Here is a 17,319-nt window from a genome sequence, read left to right on the forward strand (position 1 = left end):
AAATAATGCCTTAATTCAATTCTGCGGGAAACATTTAATAAAGATTGACTTGTGCCAGGATGATGATGACAGAGTCTTCAGATTGGGAAGAAGAGTTGAAGCAATACTTGGAGACATGTAGTAGCGAACTAAAGGATTCCTCTGAATCCACTTTCATCATTAACGGATCTGAACTCGTTGATTCGTGTCCCACAACCGTCTCCAGACTTCTCCTGAACCCATTGGATACTTTGGAGACTTGCAATGGAATTCTTTCTGGGGTGAATAAGATTAATATAAGCAAATTATTAAATATGCTCATGTACTTTGTTCAGGTGGCGGAAAGACCCAATATGAAGTTTCGACTCTCTTCGATGCCTCCTGTTTTGGAACTCATTCGCAACACTGTCCCTCGATCCCGTGATGTCGGATACTATCTTTCCTTTTTAGGAACAGTTGTTAAAACAGGGAGTACTAAAGTCATGGAATGGATGAGGGAATATCAATGTAAGAAGTGTGGGCACAAAGAAGCTTTTAAAGCAGAGTTCGAAATGTATCAGGCTTTTAATACACCTAAAACATGTAACGCATGTAATGCTGGGCCAAATCCATGGAAAATGAGCTCCAAATTAGGCCAACCCAGGCCTGAATACTGCAAAGACTATCAAGAAATTAAGGTGAATTTATTAGTCATGGGCTGATATCAAAATATACCCATATCCCTGAAAGCATCTGTTTTGTTTCATCCAAATTGGTTTGTTTCGTATGCCAATAGGTTCATATCCTTAAGATAAAATGTGCTAACATCATTTAAGAACATATTGCTCATTCATCTAGTTTTAACCATAGTTGGTTAATGTTTTATTTGATCAAAAAGGCTCACCTATATCATACAAATTTATTTGACTTATTAAGTATGGATTCATCAATTTGTTACCACTTTAGTAATCTTAGCAAGATGGCCTTTTAAAAAAGACTTGAGTGCATTTGCACCATTTTGACTTAAGTTTAAAGTTGGGACTTATGATTTCGATACAATTAAGCTCGGCTCACTTTTTAAGAAGTACATAACAGTGATAACAGATGCATTCATCTAAGTTCGAGTACTCGTTGTTTTAAGCATTCCCTAGGTACAGAAATTGAACAAATATTTTGGTTCTATTCTCTTCTGTCTTCTGATTGTATCATATAAAATATTGCGTTAGCAAAAATCAAAATTTCTAAGAATTTTCTCTGAGACGATACGATGCAGATGTTGGATATTTTTGCCCGATATATCAGCCTACGTGTATAATTAATTTCGAATCCAATTTTTCTACCTTCCCTATCTAGGTCCAAGAGCAAATTCAAAACCTTGGACTTGGTACTATTCCTCGGAGTGTCTGGGTTGCTCTTGAAGGTAAATCTTTCGGATTCTAAAAGATCAATGTGTAACTATATTTGTTTATTTTGGTAGATGATTTAGTGGATTCATGTAAGCCTGGAGACGATGTGCTTGTCATTGGTACGGTTTGCCGTCGATGGAAAGGTCTCGGAAAGTAAGTTAGAGTTCTCAATAGGATTTTTGTCTTAATTTTATATTCAATAATATTAGGGCTCCCGAAGAACGAACTGAAATCGAATTAGTAATTCGCTCAAATTTCATACAAGTTCAAAACAATGAACAAGCTAAATTTAGTTTATCTCACGAAATTATAGATGAGTTTAAGAAATTTTGGAAAAGGCATGAGGCTCGCCATTTAATAGGAAGGGACGATATTCTTTCGTCATTTTGCCCTCAAGTACTATGCGCTTGAAATAATTTTGTTTATTATTCTGGAATAAGCTCTATTGATTCATTCTAATAGGTTTATGGATTATTTGTTGTTAAACTTGCAGTAGCAGTTATACTGGCTGGAGGTGTGGAAAGGATCGATGAGAGCGGAACTCGGGTTAGAGGTGAACCTCATATGCTAATGGTTGGAGATCCTGGAACTGGAAAGTCTCAACTTCTGAAATATGCTGCACGACTTTCTCAAAGGTAGGCGACAAATATCGAGTATTTGACATAGTGGGTTATTATTTTACTGTACTTGAATCATTATAATAGGTCAGTAATGACAACTGGAATGGGTTCTACTAGTGCTGGTCTGACTGTTTCTGCAGTTAAGTCAGGCGGTGCTTGGAATCTTGAGGCTGGTGCCTTAGTTCTCGCTGATGGAGGTATCTGTTGCATTGATGAATTCAATGGAATCCGTGAATCTGATCGCACATGTATTCATGAAGGTAACTATTTTTTGGTAATTATTTCTTTCGAAACTAGTAAGTTATTTTATCAGCAATGGAGCAACAATCCCTCTCTATTGCAAAGGCAGGCTTAGTTTGTAAATTACAGACTCGTTGTTCAGTTTTAGCTGCAGCTAATCCTAAAGGAAGTTATAATCCAGAGGAGCCCTTATCAGTGAATATTGCTGTTGCAAGTCCTCTTTTGTCTCGTTTTGATATAGTAATGATACTTTTGGATATGAAAAATCAGAAATGGGACGAAATGGTCTCGTCATATCTCCTGATGGATCAAAAACCTTTCGACGACTCAAAAAAAACAAATTTTTGGACCATGGATACTCTTCGATCATATTTTGTATATATTAAATCATCTATTAAACCTGAGATGAGTACTGATATAAGTCAAATCATAAGCCGATACTATCAGAGACAGAGAGGTAGTGAATATGTAAACAAGTCAAGAACTTCTGTGAGGCTACTTCAGAGTATTGTGCGTCTCTCTCAAGGCCATGCAAGGCTTTTACATCATACCAAAGTTGAAATAGTGGATGTTGTCAATGCAATACTGCTCATTGAGGCCTCAGGGGGAGTTCCTTCTTCATCTCAAATCATCGTCAATAACTCTTCCAATACTATACATTCTTCTTTTTCAGCCAATCCTATGGCTGATTATTATGATCAAGCAAAAAGTGTTCTTCTAGGATTAGGATTTGAGGATCTTTGGAAAGAAGAAGAGGAAAAACTTAGAAAAATATGTGAGGGGCAAGGATTTAATTACTCTTGTGAACTTGATGATGAATCAGTTGACTACAATCCTACTCAGGATGATCGAAAAGATAATAATAATATGGTTCTTACTCAAGTTATGTCTAAGCTCAAGAATAAATTTGCATTCGTAGAAACAGTGATGCCCAAGAAAAAAGGAAGTAAGAAGTCGGACAAGAGTAAGAAAATTTGTAGGGATTCGGATTCATCGTCAGATGAAGAACAAGATCCGTCTCAGAATGTTCAACTTTCCTCCGATGATTCAGACTTTGAATCGCTTAATCATGCAGTATCTTCAACATTTCAAAAAACTTCAAATAAGAAGAAAAAAGAGGATAAGAGATCAAGGAAATCCATTTCTTCAAAAATACCTGAATCACCAAATTCTAATGAAGAAGCGGAGGAAACCTATTTGAAAGTATCCACGGATATCTCTAAAGAAAAACAAGGAGACAATAATATACCAAGGAAAATAAATTCATCTCATTCGGATCTTGAACTGTCTCTCAACGATGATGATAAACGTACAGAAGAGGATGGAAACAAGGAGGTTAAAATGTTTAATTCCCTGCGTCGCGGAAATTCTTCAAATATATTACAAACCAATGAAGAAGGAAAACGGTGTAAATCAGACTCGGAATCCATTAACGCTAACCCCAAAAAAAGAAGTCGTTATTCATCCCCTAAAAGTGATCATGAAACTCACGATACCTCAGACATTAGCTATTCACCCCCTAAAATGGATCATGAAACTCAGGATACATCTAACTTTACTGAGAATCAAAGTCAGTTCACAAAAAATGTGTCGAAATGTCTATCATTGTCATCAATGAGCACCCTAAATCGGTTCAAGAAATTTAGTGCTCCAACTCCTACAAGCAGTCCTGAATGTACACAATCCAGTACGGTTAAAACCTTAGCCGATATATTTTCTCAATCTCAAGATGATAGCTTGGATTTGGAACTTTAATTGACTTTCTCTCAAAAATTTAATTTATATTTATTAGTTATATAAGTTATTTATAACTATACGTATAATATGTGATCTGTGATATGATATTTTGGATGGACTACTAGTTATCTAGTACTGCTCTCTTCTTTAGTAGTCCCTGTATAATGTAATAGAGTAAAGGTTCCGTGAGTTTGTTGATTGTCAAACTATTTGTTTACTTTTTACGCTCAAATTTCTTTAAGATAATATTCAAGTGGTAATTTTTTAAGACTAAATATGAAGGAGAATCTTACAAATAACAATTATGGGAATTCCTCAGCCGAAGAATCAGAAGATGATTTCGAAGATGAAGAATCCGATTATGATGATGAAGAGGAGGAAGAGGAAGAATTGGATCCCTACAGGAAGAAATATCGTCTACTCAGTGAACGAATGACTGCTATAAAAGAAGACAATGATCGCCTTGCCTCGAAAATTGGTGAAGTAGGGCGATGGATCCGTCGTGGAATTGCTGAAAAAGAGTTCTTAGTACGTCGCCTTGACTCTCACAATGATAATTTCCGTAACGTTCCTCTCATTATTCCGTTCCCTGGTGAAAAGGGACAAGAAACCTTGGAAAGGAAGTCGAGGGGACGAAGGAGAAAAAAACCATTACGAAAGAAAATCAAAGCGGATCCGAATTGTCCTAAAAGACCTCAAAACCCTTTTTTTCAATTCTGTCAAGAAAATCGGGGGAAAGTGTCCAAAGAATATTTAGAACTTCATAGGGTAACATTATCAAAAAAGGAATTGACCAAAATCCTGGGTTCTAAATGGAACGAAATGACTGCAACTGAGAAAAAAGTATACACCCCCATCTATTAAATAAAATTCCCTATCCTCATGTGATAATACATTTCCACAATTTTATTAGGTATATTATGATTTGTACGAACGCGACAAAGCTCATTATGGTGAGAAGCTTCAACGATACAAAGATGAAAGTAATTGGAAAGTCAAGGAAAGTCCTGATGGTAAACAAAGCGCGGAGTTAATTTGAGTGACAACTACTTCATCCTTAGGCTAAATTTTATTTATTATAATTATATTATTGAATACAAATTTATATTATAACATGAAACGAATAGAATTATAATGATCTATAATTAATTGAAATGTAGTTATTGACTAGAAAGGAAATATTGAGTACATAATAAGTTAAATTCTATATGGTATCCTTGAAAGAAAATATCCCGCAAATTGTCCAGAAGAACCTGGATTGTGTAACAGACTAGAAGCAAACTCTTCATCCGTGCAACAGGGTGATGCCTTTCGATTTATAAACGCGTTATCGTTATTCTCCTGTGATTGTTTATCGTGGGCGATGGGAGGATGAGGATGGGATCGATGATGATAATAGTATTGCTCAGTTTGATGCGAATAACTCGTATAATTAGTATTATAACTTGAATCCGGGGACTCATCCAATTGAGATAAAGAAATATTATCATCTACTAATGATGAATTCATTTCTGACTGAATCTTTCCAGGCTCTATATAGCCTGGAGGATGAAAAAATCCACTGTAATAATGATTATGTGGAACTGAATTAGGAGTTCGGGAATTGGGTGATGGCTGCTCCTGATTCAGCTGAGCTTGCAAGTGATTTGAGTATACTTGATTCAACATTTCCGAATATTGGTGATGATTGTGAGGATGTTCAGAGATGGCCTCTCGTGAGGATGAAGATGGACAGCTACTTGCTTCAACTTTGAGGGCTGCTCTATGATTTTCAGCTAGTGCCATTTGAAACAAGGCTTCGGGATCACACACAAATTTGTAGACATATCTTTCTCCTTGTGATAAATAATTAGATAGAGTTATTTTAATATCACAGGATCATGGATTTGTACTCTTACCTGCAACTTTTTGCATTATTCCTTTTTCGTAGTAGTATCTTAATGATCTACTTAATTTGTCATAATTCATTGCTGGTCGATTCTTTTGAATTCCCCATCTTCTGGCAACCTAAGGATAATAAAAAAAAGATCAAATTAACTCGGCAATTGAATTATAATAAATTGGACCATTGGATAATTTTTCATAAGAAATATTTCATCTTCAAATGTGTTTTTAAAGAAAATGCATAATTTTTGATCATGTATTCTTGAAGCAGTATTTATACATACTTAATTTAGACTCTAAAGCAGCATGATTTATCTAATTTTTACGTTTTGGAATAAGTTAGGTTTATATACATACATCTTAAAAGTTTTGATCTTTAAATTTTTGTTTTTTTTGTTAAATTTTCACCTGTCCACAAAAAATTTCAAAAATCCAAAGCTATTTTCAAAATTTAAAATATTTAATTCTTAAGAAAAAATTTTAAATGTTAAATTTAAAAAAAAAAAATACATAACCATTCTCAAAAAATTAAACTTAATAAGAAATGTTTAAATATTTATTTTTTGGAAAAAATTTCAAAAATCTGTACCTATTAATAAAAAAATAAATTTTTTTGGAAAAAAGGGGCTACATCCCCTCCAGCCTACCCCATGTAGACGCCCTTTTGTTGTTAGTGAGTCTTCAAAAAAATATTTACACTCCCTTTTTTGGACTTAAGAATGCCCGAAATACAGATTCACATATGTTTACAGATATCGATTATCTTTGTAATTTATGCTACTTCGTCACTTATTAGTAATTTGTTAAATATATGAGAATACTGGCGCCACCTTGCGTTTGTTATTTGTTTTTAGTAGTTTATTTAGTTATTACTTCTGAGCCATCTTGCAGATATTGATGTTTTTTAGTTAGCTGTTACCCTATTTAATACATTCTTTCAAAAAGTACCGGGAATTATTAATTTAAATTTCACCAGTTGAAGGGATTAAAAAATAATAATTAGGTTGGCAGCACTGTCTTTAATTATGATGCCAAGTTTGAGCTCAATCTATAGACCTGTTTGCTTACAATAGCTGGATAAGTCAGTCTACCTCACAAGTGCTCCACGATTTTTACAATGAACGAAATTATTGAGCAAAGAATTTGCCTGAAAATTTTTGTTGCGAACGAAATTTCATTTACTAACGCGCTGAATATGTTAAAAAAAAGCTTTTAGGGAATCAGTTTTATCAAAAACCCATGCATATGAATGGTACAAAGCGTTCAAGGAGGACCTTGAGATCCTTGAAGAAAAATCAGGATATGTTTATTGTTTTCTTTGATATCTGCGGGCTGGTGCATCATTAATTCGTTCCTAAGGGACAAACGCACAATAAGGAATATTATTTGTGCGTAATTAGTCGTTTGTGTAAGAAAATTCGTTAAAAACGGCAAGAATTATGGAAGAACAACTCGTTAACGTACCATCGACAAAAGCCACGATTGAGAGCGAATTCAATGCAAAATACACCATAAATAACATCAATAAACCATATTCACTAGATTTAGCTCCGAGGGACTTTTTTTGTCCCCCAAACTTAAATTGCCACTCTGTGGAACCCGTTTTGAGTCTATTGAATCCATAAAACAAAATTTGAGGTAGGAGCTAAACCCCATCCCAAAAATGTTTCGATGACTGGATAAAACGTTGGCATATGTATATTGCGGTGTACGATAACTTGGTATAAAACATTTTCGTATAAGGACATTTTGTATAACAACAATTTCGTATAAAGCATTTCGCATACATTTATGAGGAAACGGGGAATAGACTTTATGAATTGTCATTTTGTACCCCGAATGTTGGGGGTGTTTTCGGGTACCGCCGATACTTAAGTAACTACAAAGAGCCCCTCACAACCCCCCACCCCATTGTACCCCGTATATTTGGGGTATTTTCGGGTACTGTGGGCTCCCAAAACGGGATACAACCCACATCCTAGACTTGAAGAAACTACTACGAGCCCCTTACAACCCCCAATTGTACCCTAAATGTGTGGGGGTGTTTTTGGGTACTGTCGGCTCCCAAAACGGAATACAACCCACCGCCGATACTTCACGAAACTACTAAGAGCCTCCGCCCCCCCAATTGTACCCCAAAATATTGGGGGTGTTTTCGGGTACCACTGGATTCCAAAACAGGATGCAACCCACTGTTGATACTTGAAGTAACTACTAAGAGCCCTTCTCAACCCCTAATTGTACTTTTAATGCGTGGGGGTGTTTTTGCGTACCGCTGGGTTCCAAAAAAGGTTGTAACCCATTACTGATACTTGAAGTAACTACTAAGAACCCTCCACAACTCCCGCCCAGTTATACCCCGAATCTTTAGGGGGTTTTCAGGGCTTAGTAGTTCTCAATTCTTGGTGGCTTAAAATTATAATCTGCTATTTGTTCGTCCTGTGACTCGATAAAAAAAATAGCAACTATATCAACATGCAATCATTTATAAGGAATTACAGTATATTTGACACATTGGTTCCACGCCCTTATTACAGTAAAGTTTTGGGACCCGGCGATACCCGAAACCCCCCCCCAACATTTAGGGTATAATTGGGGGTTGTGAGGGGCTCTAAGTAGTTTCTTCAAGTATTGCTGGTGTGTTGCATACTGTTTTTGAAACCGTCGGTACCCGAAAACACCTCCAACGTTCGGGGTACAAAATGACAATTCATAAAGACTATGCCCCGTTTCCTCATAAATTTATAAGAAAATTGTTGTTATATAAAATGTCCTTATACGAAAACGTTTTAAACGAAGATACCTATTACCATCCAATGGAGATTAGTTTGAAGGCGACTTAATAAATTTTAATAATTAAATGTGAAATTTGTGTTTTATTTAGCAATTCACGGTGCTTTAATCACAGAATGTATATCAACTCAGGCTCTGCACACCGTTTTTGAAAGTATGTGTAAGTGAGTAATCACCATAGATGAAAATTATAATACTGCCGGTGGGGAGAAAACATATTTACACTTCGTTTTTGCTATATAAATCAAGGTTTTTGTGAATGCAGTAAAATTGTTCTGATCAAATACTAAAAATAAACAAAAAAAATGCAATAAACTATTAAACTAGATCTTCTTTAATGTCTCAGAAGCCGAGATAAACCCATCAGAACGTGACCAACAAATTTTGAACCGCACACTTTTGAACGCTGGCAAGAAATCAACGGAAATTGCGTTGTTACCATGAGTCTAGTGCAACTACTCGGACATGATCGTGGTGTTCTAGCAGGATGATGCACCTGCACACACGTTCAAAAAGGCCCAAAACTTACCTTTCTGGCCAAAGAAATTGTGGCCACCCTACTCACCAGATACCAAATCATTGGAATTCACTTTTTGGGTGCATTTTGAGTTCAAGGCCTGCACCGTCCTTCACCCAAATATCAACCACCTCAAGGACACTATCAACCTGCACTGGGATGCCATGTCTGAGGACTACATCTGCAATTAGTCCAAGGCCTTCCGTGGCCGCCTGGAAGCCATCATTGCTGCCAAGGGGAGTTACATCGATGATTAGAGTAGCCGAGACATCAAATTAGATTTTATTTTATTTTATTGACATACCATATCCTGTGTCCAAGGGTAAGGGTATAAATCTTAAGTGGTGTCCTTGGTCTCATGAAGAAATTTATTTCTCAAAAATTATTTGTTTTTATTACTCCGTCAGATAATATTACGGAAGAAAATTGGTCAAGTATTTAGTAAGTTAATAAACCTTTATCAAACTTTCATTCACGATTGCTGTAAAATAATACATCTCCTTGAGTTATTCAAATACAAAATTGTATATGATGCGCAAGGAATGTTTATGTTGCGCCCCAACTACATACTGTCAGACCACCTTGCGGAGAATATATATTTTTCCCGTTTGTTCTTGTTCCATTTATTTATTTTCTACAGGTTGTCATTCTTGACGAAGTACATTGAATATTACTCTTTTTATTATGATATCCGTGTTGTTTTATTGTAAAATAACTTTTTTTATTTTACACCGCTACAATATTGTCCCTTATAGAGGAACAAATAAGACTTAAAACGAGCCTTTGTTATACACCGGAGTAAATAATATATATACATATAGGTATAAAAAATACATTGGCTTTCTAAATTAATATTGTAGAGAGACTTTCATTAATGTAAGGGCATTTGGTATATAATAAAGCATTGTCAAAGGTACAGTCCTTCATTTTCTACTTGTTTCTCTTTTCCTTTCATTTGATCATAGTTTTTAAAAAGCTAGGCAACAAATTAAAAAAAAAACGAAGAATAGAGACGAATAGAGAGAGAGGAAAAAAGAAAGAAAAATGGCTTTTATTTTACCACATCCAAGAAATGAGAGGTTTTGTAAGATAAACTCTGCAATCTGATTGGTCGATTATCTAGTTTGATAAATAACCGGTTTTTTAAATAAGTCATGTGCGTGAAATAGCCAAAATATTATTACATATTACTATGTAAAGAATGGCTAAATAATAATTTGAAAATATTTAATATCTTTACTAATAATATATCTGTATATAAAATTTTGTATCATACTCCCTCATTATTTTGTACTCAACAGTAGACCGGTTTGATTTTCAGCTTTTTTTTTTCAATTTCGATTACGGATAGGCCGTAAAAGTTGCCTTGGGGTTATGAAAATAAGTTGTACAAAATTTCATTGCTCTACGATTTAATCTTCAGGTAGCACTCTTTGTTCAAAGTTTTTGAAAAAATGATAATTTTTTTTAGATATGCAATTGATAAATGTTACTAAAATCTTCATATAGTATTTATTAAATTTTTTTCAAAAAATGATAGTTTATCCCGCAAAGGGAAAATTCATAGAAATTTGTTGATGCGTCGCGTATAACGCGCACCTGTTTTAATGCATTTCAATGAATAATTTAAACAGTATTTCATTAAAAAGTTAATTTCGTTAAATTTACTCGTGAAATTCTAATAGAAAGATTGCAAAATATTTAACTTTGGTAAATATCTATTTAATTACTTGCACCTAATATCTAATAAATTTCTTATAAATATGAGTTTTTATAATCATATCTTCAATAACCTAAACTTATTCGAAAAGTATATTATTTCTTGCTTGGAAATAACTCTTGAAAGGCCTGTTCAATGGGTGATTTACCTTCCGCATAAAAATGAAATTCCGCTATGGCACCTCGTTACAAGTTTGGATGGTAAAACTTCAAGACCCACATGTATAAGTGGAGAATTAGGGAAACAGTTTGGACAAGGGTAAATTTGTACAATACAAACCCATCAATTCCAAGTTTTTTAATAACTTCCTCAATATTAATGACCAACAATGCCTATATATTTGCAAATCAGTATCTATAGGTTCTTGTATCAACTCATTGTTCAATAACAATCCGGGAAAATGGCACATTCTAGATGGATTACGACTCCCAATAACATTTTAAGACATTATGTTTCAACAAAAAATCCATCTAAAAACCTGAAAGAAATTGTTATTTTTTATAATAAATGTATATGGTTCGATTTGTCTCAAAATATAAAGCAAACCATCTGTTATAAACGGATCCAAACACGCATTTGAGTCAATAAAATGACTAAGAAATTTGTGTCCTCAAACCCAAAAATAGTAAAACCAATTATAAAACAAAACGGCTACTTTTGTCATCCTGAAAACATTGTGATGTCTATGATAACCAATGACGAAGTCAAGTCTCTGAAGTTGTGTGGCATCGTATATTGGAAGCAAGGGCGAGTAATATTTCAGAAACAGTTGGGAAATTGAGAATTTCAACTATTCAATTTCATGCGGAATATTATTATTAAATGGTAGAATGGGAAGAAAATATTACAGAACCGTCAATGACAATGAACTTGACAAACAAAGATATACAAGAAATAATTATATCACAAGGAAAATATCAAAACTTTTTGGATATACCATTGGTAGAGTGTATGATAAAATTAGTACAAAATCATCGGAGAGCGTATATGGGAAAAATGATAGAGATTGATTTGTAATAGCATTTTTAGCATCAAGACAAAAATGTCTATGTTTGAAACTAAGGCTGAATATAAATTTTGAAAATTATGTCATACTAACTTTATATGTATATTTTTTTATTGTTTTTGTTTAAAAGTTTATAAGAATAATAAATTAATCATTTGTCAGCCATCATTGTAAATGATTCAATTTTTTAGGCTTTTAAATGATTTGATGATCATTTAAACTCATATTTATTACATATTAGGTGCAAGTCATTAAATAGATATCTATCAAAATTATATAATTTGCTATCTTTCTATTCGAATTTACCAAGTGAATGTAAGGAAATACATTTTTTAATGAATCAAGATTTAAATTACTCATTGAAATGCATTAAAACAGGTGCGCGTAATACTCGAGTCATCAAAAAAAAAAAAAAATTGCAGGATAAAACAATCATTTTATGAAAAAAGTTTCGTAAATACTATATGTAAACTGTATAACATCTAACAATAAAATAATCAAACTGGTTAACTCAACAGTCTTTGTAAGTTTTAAAGAATCCATTAAAATCAGGATCATTTATTGACCAATGTAATAACTGTTTTTACCTCTAGCCGGGAATTGCCGGGACAAACTGTATGCAATTGTTTTGTCTAATGAAATTCCTGTGCAGGCGATGGATATGGTCGTTTAGTCTGGTCACACGCTTAAGTCAGGTGACCCTTAGACCAAGTTTGAATGTATGTTCTAAAATACCTAATCCCTTGTAAAAAAAATAATACATTTTTGTTACTTCAAGGGCTAATACAGGGGGTGGGGTGGAGGGCTGCCCTCCCCCCCAAAAAAACACTAAATTTCCAAAAAAAATAACTCTTCAGATTTTTTCCAAGAACTTTAATTTTTTTGTGAGTAGCTATCGATTTTTGAATTTTTTTGTAAATAGCAGTGGATTTTTGAATTTTTTTTCCAAAAAAATTTGAGATTTTTGTACAAAAAAATTATACTTCAATTTCGAGTGAATTTTTGAAAAATTTTGTGAATACTGATCTTTTCGAGCCAATATAAACAATATGAGTTTTTTAGTAATCAAAGCGATATTAAATTCATCGAAATTCTTAAAGTTTTAATATACATTAAATAATAATATTTTGATTATAATAGAAAGTCATGCTCACTTCTTCCGGCTCAATCAATTTAAATTCCATTCCTCTTCCAGTCCAAACAATAGCCGACTGATTATTCGATGGGTCATTCAAAAGTGCAAGAAGGAATTGCCAGAGTTGAAGTGAGCCTCTACGATGATAACCAGGTCCAGAGGAGGATCGAGAGGATGTCGTCGTCGAAGTAGTTGTTGCCGGCGGTGGGGTATCCGGAGTTTCATTGGAAGATGATTTATGCCATGGAGGAATAAGGAGGGGATCCGTTGAAGAAGAAGTAGAAGGATCTTTGGAAGAACCATTTGGCTCAGGTGAGTCCGAGGAAACGTTTTCATCCCTGCCTGGCAAAAAGAGAAAGGTTGATTATTTAAAAAATAATAATTAGTTTGAGGGGGGCACTAGGTAACATTTTTTAATTCTCATAAAAGCTCTAAGTAGACTAACTGCATATTAGCTTTTGGAGGGTAATTAGTACGGCTTCAATGCCAATATAAACCAAGTGGCTACTAAAAGAGTTAGTATTTAGTAGAAGTAGTAGTCTACGGGTAAACATTTTTTGTTTACTAGAGGTGTGGATCTTATTTTAGTATTACTCTATAATCAACTATACAATCTTACAAAAATGGCGCCTGCTGAGAATAATTTTCACAACACCCTCTACATGAGAAACATAATGTTATTTTTTTTATCATTCAGTTAGTTGTATTATTTTACCACAAGATGACACCACTCCCTATTACTTTATTTACAAACTGATAATTGGTAAACAAGGCTCATGCCCGCCCATTGAGATAAAATCCATAGAGTGATGATGTGAAAAGTAATAGACGACGTCAAAAAAGAAGACTTATTTGACCAAAACATTCAAAGTGTCATAGTTTAGTATGTTTAAAACCATAGAGAGCGCTTCAAATATTTTTATTTTTTCAAATGCTTATTGTAACATAATAATAATTTATTAATATAATTATATCAATTTGAAGGTGTCAAAAGGGTAATAAAGTATTTTTACACAGATCATTTTATGAAGTATATTAATATACTTATTTATTTATTTTATTTAGTCTTTCAAAATATTAATGATGGATTTGAGAGATATTTCTGACTATAATTATAATAATAATGGAAATATTATTCAATTTAAGAATAAAAAAAGATAGATTCTTAAATTAACTAAGATTCCTGAGTATGCTTCGAACTTTGAACCCTTGAATTATCTCACTTTCACCCTTTCCCAAATGATACAATTTTATGCCTACATAATATTTGGAAATAGATTTAATTAGTGTGAATATATGGCTTGATTCTGGAGATGAATCTGAGACATGATCATTAATAGATTAAAAAAACTAATTATTTTTCGTAGATTAAGGTATTAGCTCAAAATATATTTTCATAATAAACCCTATGAAGATATATTTTGAGGCTCAAAAAAATGTAATATCAAAATTAATAATATGGCTAAAGTATCATTAATTAGGGTATAAAAATGTATCCCAAAAGTTGTATATTGCAAGTTGGACTTTGCAAAACTAAGTCCAGTCTTAACGATCACTTGTACAAGCTGAGATATATGTCAAAAAGCCAATTTTGCGTCAATGGGACATGCACGTTTTTTACTGATTAGTAGCTTATTTATATACACGAGGCTAGTGGTACCACTTTTAGAAGATTATTGATTAATTGTAGTTTGTATACATCAGAACATCAGTTTCATTCGGATTAGAACATATCTGCAATTACGCCAAATACAACCGCGATATTCAATTTTTCAAGATGAAAATATTTATTCTTTGTCTGCCCAAGGAGTACTAGGGAAAAGGTAAGTGATCTTAAATAGCGAGTATTGAAGCTCAGGTCCAAGGTTAATAGAAATACAAGGTTAGCCCATTAACACATGTACTAATGATGTTTGACTTCCTCCACGCTTTTAATATTGACGTCATAGTAGATGAGTGTTTTGTCAAAATCTGTTTTTCTTGTCCAGCAGTCGGTACAATACATCAGATTGAATCTTCCAACTTTTTTACCAAAAATAATTGGTAGTAAGCCCGATTACATGATGGTTTAACCCTGTATTTCTGTTAACCTTGAGGCCTATATTTTTTTTAAAGGAGAGGGAGAAAAAATAAACAAGCATAGTCATTTACTAAATTAAACCATTTAAATTTAGTACTTTAGTATGGCCGGTCCCCATAATTTCATATTCAAGTATAAAGTAAATAAAAGGCAAATTTCAATTGAATAAATATTTGTCTTACAAGTTTTGTCTCCCAGAAAAGTTAACTCACTTCACTGTTAAACTTATGAAATATATTACATTACAATTGGAATTGTCATACCCCTCCGCGAAGAAATGTATGACGCCTGGCTGAGCAAAGGGAAGAGGTAAAATTCAATATGTGAAATCCTTCTTCCCGAGCTATGACTATTAAGTAGGTTCCTATCGGCCATTTGGTAGAAGAATAAAACATGTTTTCCTACGGAGAAAGGCTTCCTGATCTTATCATTATAAACAAAAAGAAACTTTAAAAAAAACAATGGACAATAATGTACCAAGTGGTCCATTAAAATCTAAACACTTGGAATATTAAACTTCAACCAGATATAATTAATTAACTAACAATATAATTAATACTATAAATAGATGTGTGCCTGAGCTCTCTTAGTCCTTCATGTAGCCACCCTTAGTGGCAATGATGGCTTTCAAGCGGCAGTGGAAGGCTGGCACCCGCTGTCATGGCGTCGCAGTGCTGACTGGCAGTGGCTTTAAGGACCTCGGTGGTTGTATGACGGACCCTACATGCCTTCCCCTTGACATGTACCCGAAAGGTGTAGTTGAGGCCCTCACAAGGCTCTTTCCACCTACTTTTTTGATAGCTTTCAGGACAGTCTCCTGTGAAACCCAAAGATCAATTCCATGGTCCCTCATGGACTTGAGGGGAATGGTTTGAGCTGTTTTCTGTTACTCCTCCGGGTCCAGTTTGGCTTTTTTTAACAGAACCCTTCTTCTCCTCCTATGTTTCGGATTTGCTGACGGCAAAGACGGTGGCTCTGGAGAAATCGATATCGAAATATGAATTAATTTCAATTACTCAACCTTCAGTAATTATTGAATTAGTAAGTATTCAGATTTCACTGGACACCCCGGTACTTTAGGCCTGAGTTTGTATAAATGAAAAGATAAAAAAAGAGCTAAACTGCTTTTTTTAGATGTTCTTGCTTTGCCTAAATAAGTCAAGCAGCCAAGTAAGAATCCTTATCACATCTTTACATTTATTTATTTCTATATGTGTATCCAGCTTCATTAGACTTGGAGTCTCTTAAACCCAAACCAGCTACAGGTAGTAATTGAACCCCAAAATTGTTACAATTGTCTCTGGTCTCCCCTACGTACATAATTCTTTCATTGTATTGAATTCCTTGTCTGATATTATTACTATCGTTAATATATTTGTTTTACCTAATACCCCCTAAAGGTGGAGGAAAGGATATTTGATCCATTATTTTCATTTGTCAAACATTATGATTAATAAAAAGTAGCAAGAAACAAAACAACAAAAAACTCATATATATACATTATGTAAGGATCTGAGTGAGAGACCCTGAGTCGTTGTCATTGATATCAACCTATCCATTCGGGGTTAAAAGAGTATTGAATATCAGTCCTCAGACTTTATTTATGTATGTCTGATTCCTTTTTAAAAATAATAATATGTACTTTGTGGTCCATTAAAATTAAAACACATTGATCTTTAAACTACAACAAGATATTATTTATTAATTAACAATATTAATTTCAACAAAATTAATACTATAAATATATATATGTCTGAGCGTTCATTATCATTAATGTAGCTACCCTTAGTGTCAATGATGGCTTGCAAGGGGTGGTAGAAACCCGGGTATCCACTGCGGATGTAGTCATCTATCATGAACAGTTAAGTGTGACACCGAGATATCTCTTGCATGGGCCCTCATGAACTTGAGGGTATTGACCTAGGGTGTTTTCTTTAACTCATCCGGGTCCAGTTTGGCTTTTTTGACAGAGCCCTTATGCTAATTGTATTATTTATTATTCTATTGAAGAAATTCTATAGATGTTGCACGAAATCCGCTCGAGAAATAGTTTAAATCAAACCCCTAATTTCGACGAAGACGAATGATATGAAACAAAGGATTTTGATTTATTTATTTATTTTTCAGAATATTATAGCGAACATCCCTTATTACCAAAATAACAATAACTGATCAGAAGGAACAGAAGATAAACTATAGATTACAAGAAGGACTGTCTCAGCC

The 17,319-nt window shown here is 33.9% G+C and overlaps 3 protein-coding genes across 3 annotated transcripts in view; 2 read left to right on the plus strand and 1 right to left on the minus strand.

The window, feature by feature from the left end:
• LOC121119911 (uncharacterized) lies at positions 1 to 4,760 on the plus strand. Its single transcript, XM_040714739.2, has 8 exons — positions 1 to 260; positions 315 to 656; positions 1,312 to 1,378; positions 1,436 to 1,517; positions 1,574 to 1,760; positions 1,827 to 1,999; positions 2,069 to 2,244; positions 2,298 to 4,760. Exons 1-8 carry the CDS (start codon positions 60 to 62, stop codon positions 3,977 to 3,979), a joined length of 2,910 nt encoding a protein of 969 aa, XP_040570673.1. The 5' UTR covers positions 1 to 59; the 3' UTR covers positions 3,980 to 4,760.
• Positions 2,676 to 5,110, plus strand: LOC121120015 (uncharacterized). Its single transcript, XM_040714864.2, has 2 exons — positions 2,676 to 4,804; positions 4,875 to 5,110. Exons 1-2 carry the CDS (start codon positions 4,238 to 4,240, stop codon positions 4,998 to 5,000), a joined length of 693 nt encoding a protein of 230 aa, XP_040570798.1. The 5' UTR covers positions 2,676 to 4,237; the 3' UTR covers positions 5,001 to 5,110.
• Positions 5,022 to 17,319, minus strand: part of LOC121119912 (uncharacterized) — a 27,519-nt gene continuing 15,221 nt past the window's right edge. The window contains exons 5-7 of the mRNA XM_040714740.2: positions 13,036 to 13,358; positions 5,860 to 5,968; positions 5,022 to 5,796 (exon numbers count right to left, since the gene is read on the minus strand). Coding sequence (XP_040570674.1) covers positions 5,159 to 5,796; positions 5,860 to 5,968; positions 13,036 to 13,358 — 1,070 coding nt within the window. The 3' untranslated portion in view covers positions 5,022 to 5,158. The remainder of the gene's footprint in view (positions 5,797 to 5,859; positions 5,969 to 13,035; positions 13,359 to 17,319) is intronic.

This window comes from Lepeophtheirus salmonis, chromosome 6 (assembly GCF_016086655.4).
Source record: "Lepeophtheirus salmonis chromosome 6, UVic_Lsal_1.4, whole genome shotgun sequence".
In the NCBI taxonomy this organism is placed as follows: domain Eukaryota; kingdom Metazoa; phylum Arthropoda; class Copepoda; order Siphonostomatoida; family Caligidae; genus Lepeophtheirus; species Lepeophtheirus salmonis.

What these genes read in the sequence shown, in the direction of transcription:
- LOC121120015 (XM_040714864.2), top strand. Translation starts at nt 4,238, where the DNA reads ATGAAGGAGAATCTTACAAATAACAATTATGGGAATTCCTCAGCCGAA. An exon ending in TGACTGCAACTGAGAAAAAA is followed by an intron (nt 4,805 to 4,874) that starts GTATACACCCCC and finishes CAATTTTATTAG; the next exon opens with GTATATTATGATTTGTACGA.
- LOC121119911 (XM_040714739.2), top strand. Translation starts at nt 60, where the DNA reads ATGATGATGACAGAGTCTTCAGATTGGGAAGAAGAGTTGAAGCAATAC. An exon ending in TTTCGTCATTTTGCCCTCAA is followed by an intron (nt 1,761 to 1,826) that starts GTACTATGCGCT and finishes TCATTCTAATAG; the next exon opens with GTTTATGGATTATTTGTTGT. An exon ending in GCTGCACGACTTTCTCAAAG is followed by an intron (nt 2,000 to 2,068) that starts GTAGGCGACAAA and finishes TCATTATAATAG; the next exon opens with GTCAGTAATGACAACTGGAA.